Source organism: Tauraco erythrolophus, chromosome 19 (assembly GCF_009769465.1).
Source record: "Tauraco erythrolophus isolate bTauEry1 chromosome 19, bTauEry1.pri, whole genome shotgun sequence".
Classification (NCBI taxonomy): Eukaryota; Metazoa; Chordata; class Aves; order Musophagiformes; family Musophagidae; genus Tauraco; species Tauraco erythrolophus.
In genome coordinates this window covers 2,393,784-2,415,367 of record NC_141483.1, presented here as the reverse complement: position 1 = coordinate 2,415,367, position 21,584 = coordinate 2,393,784, and the positions used below count along the sequence as shown (strand labels likewise).

The window sequence follows — 21,584 nt, the reverse complement described above, 5'->3', positions numbered from 1 at the left end:
CCTGTAGGCCCCCTTTAGGTACTGGAAGGCTGCAACAAGATCACCCCGCAGCCTTCTCTTCTCCAGGCTGAACAGCCCCAACTCTCTCAGCCTGTCTTCATAGGAGAGGTGCTCCAGCATTTGGATCATCTTCGTGGCCTCCCGTGGACCCGCTCCAGCAGCTCCAGCTCCTTCTTGTTCATCCATGTATGAACATGTTTATTTCCTCTGATAGCACAACTTTTATTACTAAGCAGTTCTGTAACTGTAGTTTGTAAATAATCTACATTTTTCAGTTTGAAGATGTGGATACAGCATACCCAGTGTCATCTTGCACAGCTGATAGATGTGTTTTTATGCATATGAATGTCAGTAGCTTAGGATGCTGCTTTTTTTTTGGTGTTAAAACAAATGTGTCACACCTGTGACTTATACCCAACCTCATCCCACCTCTTTAAATGGTGATATTTTCTATCTGTGTAAAACAGGTGTTATTCATATCAATAGGTACATTAAAGGCTCCAGGTGAGGCCATGGTCAGAAGTCATAGGAACTACAAATGTAGAGTTGTCTTTTTGTCTGAGGAGTTTAAAATCTAAACTGATTTTGTGCAGGACAATTGACGCATAATTCTCATTCACCTTGATTTCTATTAGTGTGCCTTACTCTGTAGGTGCATGCAGAGAGACAGAAAACATATGGAATAAATGAGAGCTGGATTTTATTGGAAGCTTCCATTCGATTGGCAAGAAACCAGGTGCTAGTCCTCTCTTCAACCATGAACACTGTCAACAGATTAATTGTAATCTCATCCGTGGAAAACCTAACACTTGCCTCTCATTCCATTTACAACTATAGCTTGTGGTCTTCTATCCACTTAATTGAAATACATACTAGAAAAGCTTCTACAAGGCAAGCTTTTCAGCCAGAATTAGCTTATTCATTTTCTCTGCTCTGCAACTTTGTGTTATTTTACCATAGGCAAAACAGCAGACCACAGCAACAAACATGCTTCAGTTTGAAGGCATCTTGAGAATTCTCGTTTAAGACCTATCCTTCTAATGTATTAAGAACCATGATTTCTAAGAAAAATCTGTGGCCATATGACTGCATTGAAAATGGAAAGCATCCTGTAGACAGTATGCATGTTGCTACAAGTAAGCCCTTATTTGACCAAAAGTATTAGATAGAACTGCCTGTTTAATTAGACACGGATCAAAAATGAAGAACTAAGTACTTTCCCATCATTCCCTGCAGGTTTTGAAGTTGGCATTTTTCCCCCTCTGCATATAGTTAGTTGTTTGCCTCAGGTTGTAAAAAAAAAAAAAAATAAAAAATGCGGAGGGCTCTTATTAAAGCACCAATAATTTGCTGAACTCCATCTTTTGTGGAACTTGCTGAGTTAGAAAATTCCTTTTCTCCTCCTCCCCCACCCCTCCTTGACTAGAATAACTGGAGAACAAACATCACATTATGGTGCTAGGTTAAAGGATCTAGCATGTTTGCAGTTTAAGTGACTAGCACAAGACAGAACAAATCCTAAAGCTTAAAGCCTGTCCAGCTAAATGACAAGGGAAGTAAAAAAAGCCTTTGCTTTTTAAAAGCATATCAGAACAAAGACTCATGTTTAGGGTTTGCTGTGCTCAGTGCTTTATATTCTGAAACTGACTCCTAACATGGTTTGTTAGAAAGTTCTCCAAGCCATTAGAGCCCGAACATATACAGGAGATAAGAGTGAAGAATTGCCACTACAACGAGTGATATTCTGAGAACGCAGAACTGGGGTCTCAACTCATCGACTGTTTAGTGATGGACTCAAGCCAGAAGCCTGCTTTTGCCTTTTCAGAACTCCAGCCCATCACAGTAAGACTTTTTATCCAGCTCTTCACATACCATCTCAATGGAGCAGTACAGCAGGTTCTTTCAAGGCCAATGGCTCAAGTTTAAATTCAGTGAAGATGGCAGTTACACTGCTTTGCCCTTCTGCCACAGATTACTGTTTCCAAATTGGTACAGCCAAATACTATACCTGTTCCTCATTAGATGTCAGCTGCTCCCATTTTTCACTAGCATTAATATTCTTGTAAACTGCAGAAATCACAGAGTACACAACCCAGTCAATTATCCCCAGCACTGACCTCAGCGCAGATAAGCAGAGCTAGTCGCTCTATCAAGTCCCCTCATTAAATCTGCTGCCAAACACAAGTCAACAACCCGAGTCTCTCAGCTGACAAACAGAAAGGATATGTCAGCCAGCCCCTGATGGGCACAGAATCACCAGGCTTTTTTGCAAGAGGGATGGACACCACTTAAACCCCCCAGAAGTATTACCAGGCAGCACAGTTTTGACATTTCTCATTGTATCTTCACAACATGAAGCAATCATTTTCGTTCCTTCCCCTGCTCAAACCACTTTTGCAAAGGGCCAGATCCTTCTGTGCACCAGAAAGAAGCATGCTCTTTTCTTAGATTGACATGTAATAGATTTCCTGTTTGCCTCTACCCGCCTGCCTTTATTACACATACTCGTTAGTGGCCCTCTCTGCTCCACTGCATTCTTCAAACTTACATTTTGGTACAGTTTCCTTGTAGTTCAAGGAAAGACATGAGAACAACAGTATTTTGGAACACAGATACATTTTTAATGATCTAACATATAGTATAGACACTCATTGAACAGCTCAACAACCAGGGAGGGAGGATGCAGTTTCTGTCCCATTGAATGGACAATGGTCCCAATGCACTTCTGATCACATCATGTTTTTCTAGGAGAGAAAGGGGCCAGGAATTCCCACTAGTGTTGTCCGAATTAGATTGGTTCTTATGATTTCTAACAGTTACTGCTTCAAGCGGTGCCATCACCTGCTAAGGAGTTAATACCAAGTTGGAAAAGAAAGGAAGAACAAGCCATCAGTATCTTGATCTCATCAGTTGTGGTGCAAAAACACGAAATACTGGAACACATCTCAGCAGGAATCATTTAACAGATCAACCTGATGGCTTTCCCTGAGGAAAACAGTTATGAAGTGCTGGAACAGGGGTGAAGAATCTCTTTAACACTGAAGAGAGAAGTGACCTCTGCTACCCTCTGAAGACAGCATTTCACACTGCATCTTCACACTGTATCATGTCTGCTGCAGCAAGTTGCCATAGGATGGCAGCAAAGGGGAGACATTTTCAGATAGATAAACTGCTAATGCTAAAGCTTTTAAGCTTTTGGAAAAAACAAGATTTTCAAGAGAATCTGCTGATGAAACCATTATATCACTTGATGACTTCTGGGAAAGCACAAGGAAAATAATACAAGTGCATCTTATCAGATGGCAGGTAACTACTTGTTCTCGTTTCTATCATATGTAATTACAATAGCATTCTAGAGATATTTTGCACCAGGGTACTGCATCACTGTGCTTGTTTTGGTTGTTGTTTTTTTTTTTTTTTAAAGCCTCTGTAGATTGTTTTCAGTCAGGGAATAGGAAGTATCAGTTTAAACAAACATACACAAAGTCAAAATCACAGTGGAAGTGGATGGAGTAAAAACAAGAGAGATGAGGCTCTGCACATAGAAAAGAACAGACCGATTTTGTGACTTGCAGAGGCAGCACAAATTGAGTCAGCATTTACAGGTTCCCTACCCATCTTTTCTGCGTTGTTTGGCCTTAAGAGGGAGACAGTCTAAATTGCAACTTTAGAGAGCAAGGAGAAATTGCGGGAGAACCAACCCTGTTCCAGTGCCATTCTGATCAGACTGAAATTCCAGAGTAGCAAGTATGTCAAACAGCAAATCCAAAGCATCATGATTGTTTAACTGAACTCATGCAACAGTTGTCCTCAGACGAGGGCTTGCGCCATGTTCTGACATTCTAATTACTTAATTACATTAATTACACACAAGGACATCATTAAACTGAAATCCTAGAACGACTCCACCCTTCTGCCTCCTGCGCAACCAGGAGCGAAGTACATTTGAATTACTAAGGCCTGAACAAGTTCAAGCAAACAAATCTTCAGTGCTCCCTGTCAGAAAGTGGACTAGCAGAGAGCTGTTTACAAGACTAAGACTCCTCTTCGAGGAAACTGTTGCAGAGTAACAAGGACAGTGTTTACAGACAATAAACATCCCATCCTAGGCAGATCCCTGCTCTTCTCTTGTGCTATGGGACTTCAACAGAATAACAACTCCATTGGAGTTCTGAATGCTTTAAACTCACTAAGAGGAACATAAGCACTACAGCAACAAATCCCAATACAATTCCTTTAGACTAAGGAGGAAAAATCCCAACCAATTTTAGTCAGGATCTAAAATCTCCTTTTCTGCCTGACATAACAAAACGGGGACTGAAAGGCATCAACAACTAACTGTGCAAAGCATCAGTACTTTCAGCTAGTAATCCTTATAAAATGAATAAATAATTCATAATTACGTATGTAGTGTACACCATGCACGCCAAGAAGTGCTCCAGAGAGAGAAGCACATCAGGCATGCTGCATGCTTTACTCTCTAAAAGCAAAACACCTCCAATTACTACTGTCACTCTGGAAAGTCTCTGGACTGCAGAGACACAATTGAAGCTCCGTGTACAGCTGCAAAGCTGCATTAGATATTTTTCCTATGATGTTTTTTAGCCTAGATCAACTCTGCACATCCTAAAATTTAGAGGAAGTCTTCAAAGAATGTACTAGTACTCCAGTACAGTACTAGTACTCCAGTACTCTCGAGTAGGTGCATACCAAACTGAAGAAAGCAAGATTCAATCCGGAGAACTTAAGTCCCTCGCTTACACTGTGCACCTCTGGGTTTGTCCCCAGAAACAGCATCAGCCATTTACACACTTCTGCAAAGCAACAGCTGTTTTCTTGCTCTTTGGGATTCTAGTCTCCAGTTCGTTCCCCTTGTTGCTCAGATCACGCAGCTTTCAAACAGGCAGAAGCTCTGGGGGGTACTCGCCATAGCAGTATTTTGCAATTGGATCTCTATAGGTGTTTTCATGCTGCACGCTCTGTCAGGAAGAGGAGGAGAAGCTCTAAGAATACACACATATTGAAACAATACATCCCTTCGCTAAGGGCCAAAACCCAGAGTGTTTATATGCATGCAAAAATTTCCCAAATTATTCTACGCATAAGAGTATCACCTGGAGTCAAACACTCCCAACATAAAAAAGACAGTTACTATATTATAGCAGTTTAATGTTGAACCATACCCAGAACCTCCTTTTCAGGAAACTACCCGAGTAGGTGGGAACAGATTCAATATTTTAAAAGAATTATATATGCTTAGGTAGTATTGTAACAAAGCTGCTACTTGAAATGTGTGCATTTTTCTTGATAAAGCTCAAGTTCGGATACGATGGATTAAAAAAAATAAAAAATCAAAACTTTGGAGACATTTGGAACTATGTCCTTTGTTTGCAATCCATCCCTATTGCTACATTAAATACTCGAGCTGCATGACATCTCCAACAGCACTTTCTAAGAGGGGCAATGCTTGCTTAGACCAAAACTTCTAATAAAATCAGATGGGTAACAGAAGTTCACTTCTCTTCTTAAAAAGCAAAAAAATTACAGCATAATTTCTGAGTTACTATGCAGATGATTGTGAGCATATGGTAAGCCTAAAAAAGTACCATAAAGTAAATAGCATTGAGCTACTGGGAACAACTCTCACTGTTCTCATGCTTACAAGATCTTCCCTAGAACTCATCCGAGACCTTCACCATCATCCAACTCAGCTAGTCTCTTTTTAGTTAAGTACCTCTTTTCTAAAGAGTGTACAACTCGTGCTGCTCTAAAGATGCACTTTGCCCTTCGTTTACTGCTGGTGTTACTGTTTCACCTTACAGATCAGGGGACTGCTTTCGGATTAGCTCTCAGCCATAGCTTCAGCATTTATAAAAATGCCCGTGTGCATGCAAGCGCAACAGACTAGTCGTTCATAGGACCAAGCCTCATTTTTCAAAAGGCTCTTTTTGGGTATTTTTCCATTTTTGAGCCCTGGATATGTACTTATCTCTTACCTGTGATGAAGTCCTGCATTTCGCCAGACACAACTCAAAGCGATCTTCCACTGCCATGAAGAGGTTTTGGAAGGCAATAGCTGCCCGGTTCAAGAAACGTTCCAGAAGATGTTGCTGAAGTGGTTAGCAAAAGAGAAGAGAAAACAAAACAAGAAAACAAACACTGTACTTCAACAAGGAGTAATCAAAGTCCACCTTAACCTACAAAGCTCAAGTATCAGAGGAATAGTAAGCAACTCCACTTAGAATTTTTATCAAGCACTGAAAGGTTAAGGAACCCCAGCAGTAGGAAGAGAACCTGGAGAAGCTAACAGAATTCAGGGAGGTGCTAATTGCAAAACTGATACTAGCTAGAATAGCTTTTCTGCAATTATTTCCCCTCGGCAAACGCAATTCCTCTGAAGCTGAAACATTTTGCAAGGCTCCCAGTATTGCCTCTCAAAGGTGGGAAGGATGAATTTTTTTAAAGCTTTCTTTATAGCTTGCCATATGGTCCTTGCAGGCTTTCCTCATCCTTCCAAGAAAAAGAACTGCCTCCCTTAAGAAAAGAGCTCCTCACAAACAAGCACTTGTTGTCACAGAGGAACCTGAGCAGATGAGAACACCTGAAAAGCAGGAGAAAGTCAGAGCACCTTGCTGGGCTGCAGGCAGCAGGAAACGCAGTACTCGTACACGCTGCAGCAGCCGTTGGGAAGGCAGCTGTCACAGCTGTACAGCTTCGTACTGGGCACGTTGACATTACAACAGCCATTTACCAGCAGATCTTTCCTCTCACAGATGTAGCCTGAAAAACAAAAACAGTACTAACACCTGGCAAGACAGATTCCTTTTTACCATCTACAGAAACCTACAGTAAAAATCACATTACTAAAGAACAGGGCTTTTTATCATTTAGTAGATTATGATCCCCCTCAATTTGACTTAAGTCCTAACTAGCAATTCTTTGAACATAGAGCTGAGTTTCACAACAGCCTGGTGTTACCTGCAGAACTATTAATATGCTGTATATACAGGATGAGTATTTAAATGCAGAAAATTCAAGTTCTCATTTCTTTTTGGCATAATTCATCGTTGTGATTGGTGATGATTGTACTGAAAAAAAAACTATGACGTATGTTCTTTCAATGGGCCTACGTCTGGATAGCTCTCTTTACAGTTCAATATGGAGAGACTTAGATTTATCCATACAGGATAGCTCTGATGTTCACTGCTGAGCGGAATCCTTAGGAGTACAGAAGCAGAGTGTACGTCCTTACGGAAACTGTACTACCACAGTGTCAGACTGTGAAGATATGTGTGATTTGAGAGACCTTAGTGAATCAGCAGTAAGCATAATGCAGGCAGTGCTAAATTTAACATTGATGCAAATCACAGAAAACGCGGTGGTTTTTCTACAGTCTTGATTTCTGGTCAAGAAAGGTCCAGTGCCTGAGCAACAAGCACACTGGGGAAGCATATGTGCAGGGCAGGAAAGGCTCCATACACTTAAAACAAGCGGTTCATTGGAGAACCTGCAAGAGATATCCTTAGGTTTACAGGGTCAAATGAGCTTGTTAATTGTGACTGAGCACTAATTATACCAGTCCTGAGCTGCCTCTATACAAGGCCAATCCGGTTTCCCTGATTACTCTCCCTAACACACCCGACAGTAGGGATACGCAGCACGAAGATCCAAATAGCTCCGCAAGCAACCACACTAAATTGAGCAGGACTCAATGTCTGAGTTCCATGCAAAGGCAACTGGAATTCTGAATCCAAGATGGGCCTGGAAACAGTGCAGCCGCACTCATGAGGTGCCGAGTCCGGCTGGACCCAAGCCTGCTGTGCACAGAATCAGAGCAGCAGCGCCTGCAGCCACAGCAAAACTCATCTGGTCTGGGGGTAAAACACCACCCGCTGAGGTGCTGCAGTAAGAACGCCTTATGAACGAGGAGCAGTTGTTACTTGGAAGTGCCATCACCAACCAGACAGGCAAAGCAGCGCTGGACACTGCGATACGCAGAATAAATTCGTAGTATCAAGTATACCCAGTTCGTCTGTAATGAGGAGCTTCCCCTGCACAGAATTCCTGCACTGGTTACTCAGCTGACTGCTGTTTCCTGAACTGAACTTCACCTTCCACACGATCGGCTGCTCGTGCTCTTGCACTTGGAGGAGATTCCGATCTCTCACTGTCCTCTCTTCCTGCAAGGAGAAACAGTAAGGCAACCAAACATACCAGTTCCTTCTGCCATTCCAATCCGCACGCGTTTCCCACAGTTCAAAACACTTCGGAGTCGTAGACTCCACAGCACAGGAAATTAAAGTGTCGATGGAGTAAGCAACACATGACTTGTAGTAGCTTACTTTTTGCTATACGCAGCACGAAAGCAACATAATCCAGTAAAACAGGGAAGCAAGTTCTCCACAGGATCAGCTAACACGGCTGGACTCAGTTACAACCACGAGCAGCACGTACTACACGAAATAACCACACTCATGAGCTCTTTGCCACTGAAATTACACGTCACAACAGATACTACAACAGAATAACCAAGTCCCTTCGAGATTTTTTTTTTTCCAGTTTTGGTTCAAAACACTGTTGCTTGCAAACACAGACATGCCTTTTTTAACTCGTCTTTAACAGCTGTGATGCAATTCCATCCCGGGAGTTCAGTGACAACACTCCAGGAAGAAAAGTAACCCCGGGATGAGGGTTAACATTTTCCCAACCCCCGCAGCGTGCCGGGCGGCGGGACGGGGCTCCGCGGAGGGCGCTGGACACTGACCTGCTTGAAGGTGCTGCTGAGGAAGTAGACGAGGGAGAGCCCGAAGACGACGCCGAGGACCCAGCGCTTCCTCAGCAGCCGCCGCCACAGCACGGCTCCCCAGGGCACCATGGCGGCGGCGGCAGCGCTGATCCGGGACCGGCATCACCGGCTCCGGCGGAGGGAAGGCGGCGAGCCCCGGGCCTCCCTCCCCGGCAGCGCGGCCCGAGCGCTTCCGCCAGCCGCGGGGCGGAGGCGGCGGAAGCCGCGGATGTGCGTGCGCGGAGGGGCGGGGGCGGGGCCGGGCACCGCGGCCTGCACCGGTAGGTACCGGGGGTCGCGGCCTCCGGGGGTGGGCAGCGCCGGGCCGGGCTCGCTGCTCCGTAGGGCCGGCTTGCTCGCACCCCAGCTGGGGCGTTCAGCCACGTGCTGCAGCGGGAAGCTCCTTCTCCGAGCTAATCGGGAAAAAAAGACCTCATCTGTGTCTCTCTGCGTCTGTACATATGTGTGTGTGTGTGTATATGGCTGTATCTATAGCTGTATGGATGTGCGTGTGCATATAAATACGTTTATGTATACATTTGTTTATTACCCAGGCACACGTGTGTGATGCAGAGGTTGAAGCACAAAGGGTTCCTGCTTCGCTCTCTTTGCCAGGGAGATGGAGAGGTGAAACTCGCCGTGCTATGGTGAAAGTGACTCTATGCGTGTGCTTCTTACAGGTGCGCCTGTTTGAGCACTGCCATCCAGGTGCCTTACAATCGCCCAGCTCGAAGGACCTGTGATGAGTTTGAAATTTGGACCGTCGGGGATTATCTGAAGGACTCCATGTATGAGATGTTTGCACCCTCTTGAGCTTCCCTCTGTCCCACTGTGGCACCTTGCTCCTCTGGTTAAACCTGTTGGTCAGGTACTGTTAAAAAACATCCAAGTGTTGCAAGATGAAAACCCCTAATCCGGAAGAGGCAGGACCAATCAGTATTGGAGCAGAGTGCCTTTTGGAACAAACTCTATTTAAGTTCTCTCTGATCTTAAATGTGTAGGACTCTGGGCAGCACAGATTATTGCATCTCATAAAGCCCTACATCTTCAGTACTTAGCATTCATGTCACTGTCCCCTTCATGGCTGATGCTAAAAGAAAAAATGTCTCCCCATAGAGCTCCATGTCATTTGGGAACATGATTTCACCCCACATTACAATCTAGTAGACTTTTAATGGTCTAGAAGAGAGTGAGGGATTTTCTAAGTTTTAGAGTTATCTCCACACTGACTAGCTCTCAGCTTGCAGCATGGGAAGATGGACAGATTTCTTTATAAGCAGTGACCCCAAAACTGTTCGCAGGTAGGACAGCTCTGCCTGCATGGGTCAGCCTGTCTTGGCCTTTTCATCATATTTTAATTACTGTTTTGGTTAAAAAGAGGATAATATTATATATTAAGTCAACAGAGATACTGTTGGGTTAGGATTAAATAACATTTGCTGCAGGGAAAGCATAAAAGATTGCTGGAGTACTAAGTGTTGTTACTACAAATACAACTTTAAAAAAATCGGGGGAAAAAAGTATGCAATACGGTTTTTTTTACTGCATAAAACTTATGGATCCTTCTGAAATGGATTTTGGCCCTGAAAACGCAACGCAAAGTGGAACATATAACTAGAGATTTAAAAACTGCTGGGAGTTATGAGATCATAATTTGTAGTTAAGAGAGTGTTGGTAACCTCGGGTGTCAGAAAACTTTAGTTAGAATTAGATTTCTTGTACTCGTGATGGTTTCCTGCAGCATCCTCTCCATAAAATGTGTTAAAAGCTGTGTTTTTCCTCCTATATATGATTATGCCAAATTTTATTTACATAGATAAGTAAATACTAGATATATCAAGGGAATGTCCAAAATTGGCATCTCATTTTAAAACCATCATGTTCTCTGCCCGCAATGACTCAAATTCAGGGTTGTCTCAGCTCAGGTTCTTCAAGACTGGATGTTACAAACCAAGAGTCTTTCTCTTTTTTGTGAATGTTAACTTTTTTTTTGTTCATCCTTTCACAAATTCAATACAGCTACCTGTGTGATTTAACTGCAATACCCTTTCTTTCACTGTTTTGTAACTTATCTTTAGGACTGAGCAAACTACATGTACGTTTACTGCAGGTACACGTGGTAAACACAACTGTTTATACACCATGAACTGCATGATTTGGGCTTTATTAAGGGATAAAATTTGAATTTAATGCAATTTTACATGACTTAGTGGGACACTGAAAGTAAAGAATATGAATGAAAATGTGCAAATATACAGGGAAAAAAAAAATATTTCAGATATGCTTCTTCTCAGCTTCCATACCTCTGCTTATGGATAGCTAGGAAATGTTCTCAACCATTGTGCCTTTAAAGAATACAGGCAGAGGGCTACACATTTCTTTACACATATTCATGCCGTTTGAAATGTTTTTAATAATGTTATAACTTTTTATATTAAAATGTATTTAGAGCCTTTTACGTTTTATTCAGTAGCATTGTAGTCTAGGGCTGAGTGCTCAAGGATCAGACTTGAGTACTTAACGTCTCTCCAAATCTTCTATGAAATGCCTGTGGGAACCTGGACAAATCACTTGCAAAACCAGCACATTCCTCAGGTTTCATGTAACTATTATAACATGAAGCAATGTGAGACTGTTTGCCAGGTGCTCTGTGCTGTGCCTTGATGACGATGACGATTCTGTGTTCTTTGTTTTTGAATTAACTGTGACATTTGTCATGCGTTTGAGGTTGTTGCCTTAAAATTAGACACTTGAAAGCAGAGATTTACATAACTAAATAAAGAACTTCTCTCCTTGCTCTAGAAAAAGTTCCTGAATTAATACAATTTCAATGCCTTTTCATTTCCCATTCCAGACCTTTATTTACGCTGACAATTCCAGAATGAGTGGAGCAGGAACATGTGGTCTTTTGCATATGTGCATATTATTTATGACCATTGTGCGGAGTTTGCTAATGGCTTTTTTGTGGTTTAAAAGGAGTGAGTTGCTTCTTTAAAAGAATAGTGTCATGACCTGATTGTATTTTTTCATAAAAAATACTTACACATTTTCTTTTCTTCCTTCAGTTTTGCTTTACAAAGCAAGTTTCTTCAGAAGACGAAGAAGGGATTTCATTTCCAAAGAGCATATGCCAATTCACTCGTCACATCAAGAACAACTGTTAGTTGTCCTCAAGTTCTTCACCAGAACATGTCACCACGCAGCTGTACACTCCCTGTGACTGCCATGTCCTGCAAAAGGGAATCTAACTAGTTCCTGCCCTGCTTGGAGATGCGTTTTTCCGTGCTTCCATTTGCCAGTTGAAAGGTGTTTCTTCACAAGTGTACTGTGAAACAAACACAAGCTTGAGGTGCTCTTTCAGAGAAGCAAATGGTTTGTGCCAGCCATGTTGCTAACTGAAGGGGTTTCTCAGTCCTCTGACTCCGTGGGCCTTTGTTAGTAGTCACACTGGGAATTGTTGACCTTCAACGTTAATGTTGAGCGTGTTGTGTTTTAAGGTTTTGAGGAAAATGCAGAGACGGCACAGCAGCAACACTGACAACGTTCCTCCTGAAAGGTAAATATTTTTCCTTCTCTTTTCCTCCATTTTCCTCTCCAGAGAAGAATGTTGCAATTTAAGTGTATGGTATGTTTTAGAAGATGAAAGCTCAAATTTGATAAAGGCATTTACTTCCTGTGCATGTGGTGTGGCCAGGCTTTCTGCTCGAGTTTAGAGGATTTGGAAACAGATTTACTTTTCTCCTTCATGTCAGTTATTGACTGCTACCAACTACAGTGTTTCAGGTTTCATGATCCAGTATGGCACATATGGAGGCAGTTGGCTTAGCATAGGCAGGACGTTTTGGAGCTCTAGAAGAGCGATCCCTGGCACAGTCCTGTGGGGATCCTGAGCACTCTCAATCTGAAAGGACCAATCTGTGTGAACAGAGGCTATTTATACTTCAGTTGCTAAGGTATTCAAAAAGTCTGCTGGTCTGAAGCTGCAAACTGACTATGACTTAGTGTTTTATAAAGATTTTGCATGATCTTTTACATCATCCCAGAATCTGTATCTAGCTTCATGTATGTGAATATTTAGATGTAATTCTAAGTGTAACTAATTCTAATGTAACTAATTCATTGCTGTAATTATAACATCAGCAAGGGAGGCTTGCCACTGTTGTTGTTCTGGTACTAAGTATTCCCTTGTGCTTTCCCAGGGTTAGAGCTTGACTTTTCTTTTTTTTTTTTCCTCTGAAGAAGAAACTAATATAATTACTCTAAGACAAAGTGAAATATCGTGATCACAAGCAGTCACTAAGTATTTCTTAGTGATTTTACAGGTAGAGATGAAGCTTGACGTCATGACCACTTCTAGCATGGCACCATTCTTAATTTCAGGGGAAAAGAAAGCCATTTTCAACTTTTCCTGCATGATGCTGCCCAGGCCTCAGTGCAGTCTGTGGGTTTTATATCAGCAGGCAAGCCTGGGGCTTGAGAGGCACATGAGATGTTGTATGGGCCCTCTCATCTGCAATGTAGAGCTCTCTTGAGTCTGTACAAATATGTAAGACACTTTGGGATCTGTGTAAATGGTTAACAAATATTCAGGATAGGTGTCTGTCGTTGACTGCAAAAGGTAAGCTGAGTAATGTCAACTGGTTTTTATAAATGCTTCTTTTTTTTAACAGGTAAATACATTGTCAGCAACATAGACTGAAGGTTTTCTAACTGTAGAAAGAAATGCTGTTGCCACTGGTCTTCACTTCTCTTAACTTCAGCAGACTCAGAATTTCATCTTTGTATATTTGTTTTTAAGTATGTCCCTGATTAATTCCTTCCTGCTGAAAGCATACTCATGTATGCCAGTAGTATTGATCCAAACAATACTTAGGTCTTTATCTGTAACACTGGGTTCTACCCAAGTTGGGTTTTAAGTTCCCAAACATAAGTACTGTCATGTTATGTCCCTGTCTTGTGTGTACATCCCTGAATTGTAATGTTAGGTGTAAAATGCAGGATCTTGTTGACAAATATTTTGAACCAAAAAGAGGTGTGCCATATCTTGTTGACTTGATTCCCTGCTGGAGCCTGTGGAGAGACATTGGGAATGGGGTGTGGCCATAAAAAGCCTTATTAGAAGTTTACTGAGTGGGAAGGTGTGCCCAGAGAGGTTTGAAGCTGTCTCCAGAGTGAGTTGAAAGGCAGTGCTCTGTGCCCTGTAAGATGCCTGGGGAGGCTTTTGAACCCGGGAGAGAGAGAGGGTTAAGGGCCCTGTATGTGCCTGCGTGTGCTGTCTCAGCTTGTGACCGCTATTTCTAAAGTTAGAGATCTCCAAGGATGAAAATCAAGAGAGCTCTGCAACATGCCTTATTTGTGGGCTTTGCCTCTCGCCGAGCTTTATTTATTCTTTACTCTCCTTTTGCAAGTCAGAGAGGTATTTGCTGTCTGCCGAGCGTTTTCTGCGTAATGATTGTTCTACTTGTTACCTGGATTGTTCCCTGTCATCTGAACTTTGCATGTAGTCATTTCAGTACCACAGTACCGAGTTCAGGCAAAGAAAGCTTGCTTTCTTTTGGTATCAGGATGAAGATATTTAAGACTTCCTGTTTGGAATCTGGCTATAATCCAGCAAGCTCAGGAAAGAATCAGTGCCAGGTCTAATTCTGTCCAGTGCCCAGTAATTTGGGTATGTCCATGCCCAATTTGCTGAGAATATAAAAATAAAACAATTTCTCCTGACCCAGGAGCACGTCTTTCACTTATAATATTTGTTGGGCCAGGGACACACAAGCAGCTCTCAACACTTCTCTTCCACAGTTGACTCTGTCTCTTGTTTGTGTTATTCATCAGTGGGCAAGTAGCGATCATCCCTAAATAAAGACAGAAGATTTTGAGGATAGGTCATTTTTTTTCAGTTAGCTTGATTAATTTGCTTGTGCATAATGTGACCTGTCTTGGTTGCGCTGTGTGAAGTTATATGGGTTTTTACATGTTTTTCTTTAAATGTTAAAATCATTATAGAAGATGTTGAGTTTGGTACTGGATGTGTTATTTCTTTGGTTCCTTTGATTCCTCCAAAAGTAAAGGGGGTGTTTGGGAACTCTGTTCCATATATGAAAGAACTGGTGCATTTTGATCAGTTCTTTAGAAGTACTCCGATCTTATCTTAGGAGTCTGGTTACTGGCCTCTAGTTCTGCAACTGGGGCTTTCCAACAGCAAACAGAAGGAAACGCATCTGTCATCTGGAGACCTTTGTGTTCTGATAGTGTGTGTGGAACTCTTAAATGGGCTATAAGACTGACAAGTTCTGTGGCACTCATTTTTGTTTCATCACTTTTCTCTAATCTCCATTCACTGCAGAAACCGGAGCCAAACAGTCAGTTCTGAAACCAGCGTGGATGAAAGTGGAGTTTTTGAAAGTCTGAAGGCTGAAGCTTCCTCACCACAACAGCTGTTCTCAGGCCTGGCAGGTATCCCGTCGGGCACCATCACAGCCACGCCGTTCCAGTCAGGTTTGGTTCTGGGCTCTTCAGCAGGAGGTGGGGAAGTATTCATTCAGATGCCAGCCCCGAGGGAGGAGGGGACCAGTCGTACAGAAGGAGCCCCGTTTCACCACCGGCAATCGTCCCATCATTTCCACCATGGCCATCACCGGGGTTCGTCTCTACTGCACATGGCAGGAGGAGACCGCCATGGGCACGCTGAGGAAGGCAGTGACGAACAGGCTGGGACTCCAGCCCCAGCTCTTTCAGAGTTAAAAGCTGTGATCGGTTGGCTGCAGAAGGGACTTCCCTTCATATTGATCCTCCTGGCCAAAGTTTGTTTCCAGCATAAGCTTGGTAAGCATCTATCCTTTTTGGATTTTTAGTATATTATAGGCTGGTTTGGAAGCTTTATCATGCTGTGGAGTCTGATATATTTATCCACGTGACAGTATCTAGAGGTAGTCTAGAATGAAGGGGGCATACTCAAATGCATGGGATAGTGCATTTGATAAATTCACCCTTCTTTCAGTCCAAGCTGTTCTCATCTGTGTCGGTCCCTTCTGTTTCCTGCCCTGACCTGTGGGAGATCAATTCTGTTCCTTTTCCTAATCTCTCCTTCATATTCCTGTAGGGGCTGAGGATGTGACCAAGGCTTCTCTCTCACACCTCTCTCTAAGAGAGATGGGGAGAGCTTGCACTAGTGATTAGCAAAGGCTTCTGTGTAGCACAGAAGGGGTCAGAGGCATGAGACACTTGTATGGGTGTAAAGGTTGGTAAAATCAAGCAGTTATGTACAGTCGAGAGCTTCAGAGTTCCCTAAAGAATATGTCTATCCAGGTTTCTTTAATGGTACCTGAGTATTTCAGACCCTCGGTGGTCGTGTAAAATTTATTAATCCAATCCTCCTCTTACTACAAAATTGTATGCGTGGCATGGCTGAGGATCCTTACTCATTCTGGGAGTAGTATGCTGAGATTATCGTCTCAGGAAAGCCAGAAATGCTTGAGTTTAGTCCACTTACAGCTCTGCCAGTATTCCCAAAACCACGTATTGATTAATATCTGCAACATCTTGCTCTTTGGACTCAGTTTCCTATATGGTTTTGGTAGTGGGCCCTGTGCCCTGTCCTCCTTGAGCTGCTGAGCTGCTATTGTAATGCTGTCACGTAGCTGAGCTCCGTTTGCACAATGCAGCTGCAACTTGCAGCACTTCTGTTCTCCTTCAGCACAGAACTGACATTAGGACAGCGAGTTGGGCTGAGTGGCAAGTTCTCACTGCAGTCGCTTCATTTTCATATAGAGTCCAGACTACCCTGTTTTAGTTGGCTATATATTTTCATTCTCAGTGCATCCAGAATATCACCCAGTAAATTTTTTCCTAAGCTTGGGATGCTGACATCAAGTAGCTTAGGACTGAAGATCCTCCTGCCCAGCCTTGTATACTTAGGCCGTGTCTTTCCCTGCAGGGATTGCTGTGTGCATTGGTATGGCCAGCACGTTCGCGTACGCCAACTCAACGCTCCGAGAACAGGTAGCTCTGAAGGTGAGTACAGCATCACACTCTCTGATGTTCCCAAGCATCATTGCTCTTTGTGTACAAAACAATGTCTGTGTTGAACCTTCTTTTGCACTGTAGGGATGAATGCCATTATATTAATAGAGAATAATGAATACTGTGCCGTAATCCTCATTTCCTCTTCCTACTTCTCCCCATTGATGCTCTACAACAGTTTCCATCCTGCTCTTTTGTGAAAGTGTGGTGAGGTAAAACAAAGAGAGGAAAAGTCAGGGAGATGGTAATCTGCTTCTGGCTCTGCCGCTGACTGGCAGCGCATCTTCTCTGCACCTTATCTTCCTGTTATGTACAGCAGAGGTGCTGAAACCTATTTCACTAGTCAATGATGAGATTTAATTTATTAGCATTTAGATAATGTTTTGAGATGTTCAGCTGAAGGATTTTGTAGATCATAGAATCATAGAGTCATAGAATGGTTTGGGTTGAAAGGGACCTCAAAGATCATCTAGTTCCAACCCCCCTGCCACGGGCAGGGACACCTTCCCCTACACCAGATTGCTCGAAGCCTCATCCAACCTGGCCTTGAACACCTCCAGGGATGGGCAGCCACAACTTCTCTGGGCAACCTGTTGCAGTACCTCACCACTCTCAAAGTGAAGAATTTCTTACTTATATCTAATCTAAATGTGCCCTCTTTCAGTTTAAAGCCTTTGCCCCTTGTCTTGTCACTACACACCCTTGTAAAAAGTCCCTCTCCAGCTTTCCTGTAGGCCCCCTTTAAGTACTGGAAGGCTAAGATGTATTAGATGTGTTAGATGTGAAGACGTGTTGCTCATTAGTGTCTTTATAATGCTCTGTTGATAAATAAAGAAACCAGCAGATTTTTTCAGGCCTTATGATCTTCATTATTAGCAGAATACTCCAACAGCACTAAAAGCACAAGACTAGAATTGGTTTTTGGTAAAAATGACATGGGTGGCACAAGTGTATACTTATATCTATCAGCAGCGTGGAAAAAATGTGAAACAATGCTGAATGAACAGATAAATTGCACAATCATGTAACAGATTGCTGTTGCCTTGCCCTTTGCACCTCTGTCTTTCCAGCGGTGTCCCCATTAATCCACCTGCTTTAAATCTCAGTCTAACATCCCTGGCTGTTGAATAGCTACAAAGAGTTATTTTCTTAATAAATCAGCTCACAAGAAAAATGCTGGTGTTTTTCTTCTCAGGAGTAAAATTTACTCTCCAGAATTACACTGGGCCAAGACCTTCTGCCATCCAGCTTCTGTCTATAATGTTCCACGTCTTTTGAAATTCGAAATTTGCCCTTCGTTTGACCTTTAATTATTTCTTCAATCAAAAATGCATGTTCTAGAGCCTCCATGCATTCAGATAACACTCACATGTGCTGCATGTAGTGTTATATTTGAGTTAGCTAACCCTTCTTCTAAGTCACTTTGGAGCTATTTGTAAAACGCTGCTTTGATGAAGCATCATTTTACAAATGTCAGGTGACAGCTCAGAATTATAGTACAATATATGGAGCTGACTTTTTTTTCATCTTCTTGTCAAACTGCATTTTAAATATCAGGAGAATTTATATATCTCAGGAAAGATCCGAACTTTGAAAACTGTGTTCTGCAAGTAAGGCTGTCATTTTCACCAGTATACTCTGATTAATTTCTCTGAAGTTACTTTATTTGTAAAGGTGAGGTGAGTGAGAGTCATTTCTGCTTGTGTTTATATATGTCTTCACCTGGCAGCCTTCCCCGAGCCTTAGTCCAACGTAAATAAACTAATTACTGAATACTTAGTCGCGTGTTTGTGTCCCCTGGGTCGGCCTTGCATTTTTCAGTAGTTGAAGGCTCAGTGCAACCCTTGAGACTTTGAATTTATCTTCTCTGCTTCTTTTTCTTGCTCAGGAGAAGAGATCGGTGTTGGTTGTCTTCTGGATCCTGGCCTTCCTCACTGGAAACACCTTGTACTTGCTTTACACATTCAGCTCTCAGCAGCTGTACAACAGGTGGGCAAAATTTACATCGTGCATGATAGAAGCAGGTGATAATTGCCAGGGAGGAAAAGAGAGAAGCCTGCTTTTCCCCACACTTTGGGAGGAAGTGTGCATACTTAAGGTATCTGCTGTCTTTGTTCCATCTTTGTAATACCTTTCAAAGGAGGAAAAGAATGCGTGCATCACTTCTAGCAGTGGACTGTGCTCGTGTCAATAAATGACATCACCAGGGTCTAAATGGGCCAGAGTGTGATGCAACACTACAGTGTTGCTGCCTGAAACATGTACACTTGCAGTTTTCTTATGTATTGAAGCAGGGTGGATACTTTTTTATAGTGAGACTTCCAAATTTCCATTTCGACTGCTGTGACTGAACGTAAAGAACAGATAAGAAATTGACCCACTGATTTTCCTCTTCCTAGAATGTTTTCTTTTCTCTTCAGTCTCTCAAGCTTTGAGTCTATTACAGGAGATAAACTGGAGATGAAATAGTAGTGTTTTACTTCAGCGTCCTCAGGGCTTGGAGCCGTTTGGATCTGAGGTAGTTATGACAGCCTCCTCTTTCAAATTCTGACTAAAGCAGTTCTCAAATACAGAAAAGTTAGTATCCAAGCATTTGGTTCAGTACCATCCCTGCGTATTATAAAGCAGGGGTTAAACAACAGATCATAGAATCACAGAACGGTTTGGGTTGGAAGGGACCTTCAAGACCATCCAGTTCCAACCCCCCTGCCATGGGCACGGACACCTTCCACTACACCAGGTTGCCCAAAGCCCCATCCAACCTGGCCTTGAACATCCTGGCCAAGGATGAGACAGCCACAGCTTCTCTGGGCAACCTGTTCCAGTGCCTCACCACCCTCAGAGTGAAAAATTTCTTCCTTAGATCTAAAGGAAATCTCCCCTCTTTCAGTTTAAAGCCATTGCCCCCGTGTCCTATCACTACACGCCCTTGTCCAAAGCCCCTCTCCAGCTTTCCTGTAGGCCCTTTAGGCCCTGGAAGATACAGAACTTAAGCAAGGGGATATTAGTACAGTAAATAGGAAGAAACAGAGCAATATCAAACCTAGCTACTTGAGAAAGTAGTTTTGATATCAGTGGCTTGAACTGTGAGTTATCTTCCCAGTGAAAATTTTATTTGTCCCACTGAAGGAGACTTAGAACTTCAGACTGAAAATATGGTGTAACATGCATCGGTTGGGTTATGCCTAGATGGCTCTGGGGTGTGTTTCTTCTGTAATTTATTTCATTGCTTCCCTGCTTCTTCTCACCAATACTGTCCATGCAGTGGAAGAGTCAAGGTCTGCCCAAAACCCCGGTATCCTTTGGAATTGCCCCTAATGTATTTGGGTTTGATCATTGGAAAGCTGTGTGTGTAAATGCTGCTGTAAAGGGGGAGACATGAGAAGGCTTTTGTGTGTGGGTCGGAATGAGAGATGGCAAGCCACGGGATACTCTCTATAGGACTTGTGGGAGCGAGTGGACGAGAAGAAACAGGTATGGCCTAAAGGTGTGAAAGCATTAAAAAGAAATTTGTTTGCACCACAGGGAAACAGCGTGTCTCTAAGGAGAAGGTTAAAAGTTAAAAGCATGAATGGGACTTGTTTAAAATGAAGGATAGATCATCTAAAATGAAAGGGTTTCAGCAAATTGGGGCCATCCTACACGCTGTTCAGGGCTTGGTTTGTTAACAGTGAGCAGACTGGGCAGGGGCTTCGCTGAACAGCCCTGTTCCTGCGAGCGTTGTGGTGGTGGCTGCTAGGTCATGCTTGGGCCAGTGTATCTATTGCTTGGTGTGTGGAGACCTGTAACTATTCATGAGGCAGGCCTGTGAAATAAGCAATAGCTGCTTTGGGTTTCTTTCTTTCTGGCTTATTTTTCATTTCTAAATTTATTTGCTTTTTGCTTGTTTCTAGTGCATGAATAGTAGTAAAGTCTCTGATTCTGTTTCTGTTTTTAGGGTGTAATTTTACCTGTTGTGCTGTGCCAATGTTGTGAGTATTTTAAATTCATGTTCAGGCTTTACATTCTGGGTTTATTGTTGTTTTGAGTTTTTTTGCCTTTTTTTTTTTTTTTGCTTTCTACCATGAGGATTTAGTAGGTAAATATCCTGAAGAGGAATCTTGTTTTTTCAGTCTGAGTAGGGTCCAGTCCTCATTGCTGCTCAGGTCAGTAGCCTCCTGCCCATTGCTATATGAAGTTCTGCTGTCCTGGTCTCCCCTTCTTTAAGGAGCAAATGTTCAGCCCAGTCAATAACATTATGTAAGGGGAACTACCTTTTTGGATCTTTGTTTCAGGTAAGAGTTGCTAATTAGCACAGCCCAGCTCTTGGTTGTCTTCTGACAGTGGCAAGTTACTGTCAGAGCTTAACATGCCTGAAGTTCTGACCTTTCTGCCATGTCTAATACATTGCTTCCTTTGTCACCAGTTTGTTTCTGATGCACAAGTAGCTTTAGAGACTGCTGTCCCTGCAGTAGTTCTACCTGTTGCAAGCCAGCCTCAGAGGAGTAAGACATAGCGGTCTTGACTTGGCCATGACTTCCTCAAGGAATCATAACTACTGATGACTTGGACTTCAAAGGATAAGCTTTTACAACGAGATCTGATAGAGCAAGCCTGTGGACTAAAGGCACTGTCATTAGACCAAAGGCTTTTTTACAGCGTCGATTGCAGTTTATGGAGATTGCAGTCTTCCAAAACAGTTTCTGTACTGTTTTTTGACAGTGGGCAAACCTGCTGACCTCAGTAGAAATGGACAGGTCAGTAGGCCCAGAGGAACCGTGAGACTAATTTGCATGTCTTA

At 42.7% G+C, this 21,584-nt stretch overlaps 2 protein-coding genes across 2 annotated transcripts in view; one reads left to right on the top strand and one right to left on the bottom strand.

Moving 5' to 3' along the window:
• Nucleotides 1-3,570: 3,570 nt before the first annotated feature.
• On the bottom strand, nt 3,571-8,902 carry SPRING1 (SREBF pathway regulator in golgi 1). The gene is made up of 5 exons (XM_009982284.2): nt 8,765-8,902; nt 8,024-8,180; nt 6,629-6,780; nt 5,997-6,110; nt 3,571-4,979 (listed from the first exon to the last, which is right to left on the bottom strand). The coding sequence occupies exons 1-5, from the start codon at nt 8,873-8,875 to the stop codon at nt 4,896-4,898; spliced, it is 618 nt and encodes a 205-aa protein (XP_009980586.2). The 5' UTR covers nt 8,876-8,902; the 3' UTR covers nt 3,571-4,895.
• Nucleotides 8,903-9,038: 136 nt separating this feature from the next.
• The window catches only part of RNFT2 (ring finger protein, transmembrane 2), a 34,860-nt gene continuing 22,314 nt past the window's right edge, over nt 9,039-21,584 (top strand). The window contains exons 1-6 of the mRNA XM_086623236.1: nt 9,039-9,066; nt 9,466-9,653; nt 11,851-12,341; nt 15,129-15,607; nt 16,719-16,795; nt 18,693-18,793. Of these exons, the coding sequence (XP_086479362.1) occupies nt 12,259-12,341; nt 15,129-15,607; nt 16,719-16,795; nt 18,693-18,793 (740 nt within the window). The 5' untranslated portion in view covers nt 9,039-9,066; nt 9,466-9,653; nt 11,851-12,258. The remainder of the gene's footprint in view (nt 9,067-9,465; nt 9,654-11,850; nt 12,342-15,128; nt 15,608-16,718; nt 16,796-18,692; nt 18,794-21,584) is intronic.

Bases quoted from the DNA above. Each gene is read 5' to 3' on its own strand.
- SPRING1 (XM_009982284.2), bottom strand. From the start codon at position 8,875: ATGGTGCCCTGGGGAGCCGTGCTGTGGCGGCGGCTGCTGAGGAAGCGC. The intron at 6,781-8,023 runs GTATACTTGATA...TTTGTTTTTCAG, and splicing joins CCTCATTACAGACGAACTGG to GCTACATCTGTGAGAGGAAA. The intron at 6,111-6,628 runs GTGCTCTGACTT...TAACCACTTCAG, and splicing joins GCTGCCTGCAGCCCAGCAAG to CAACATCTTCTGGAACGTTT.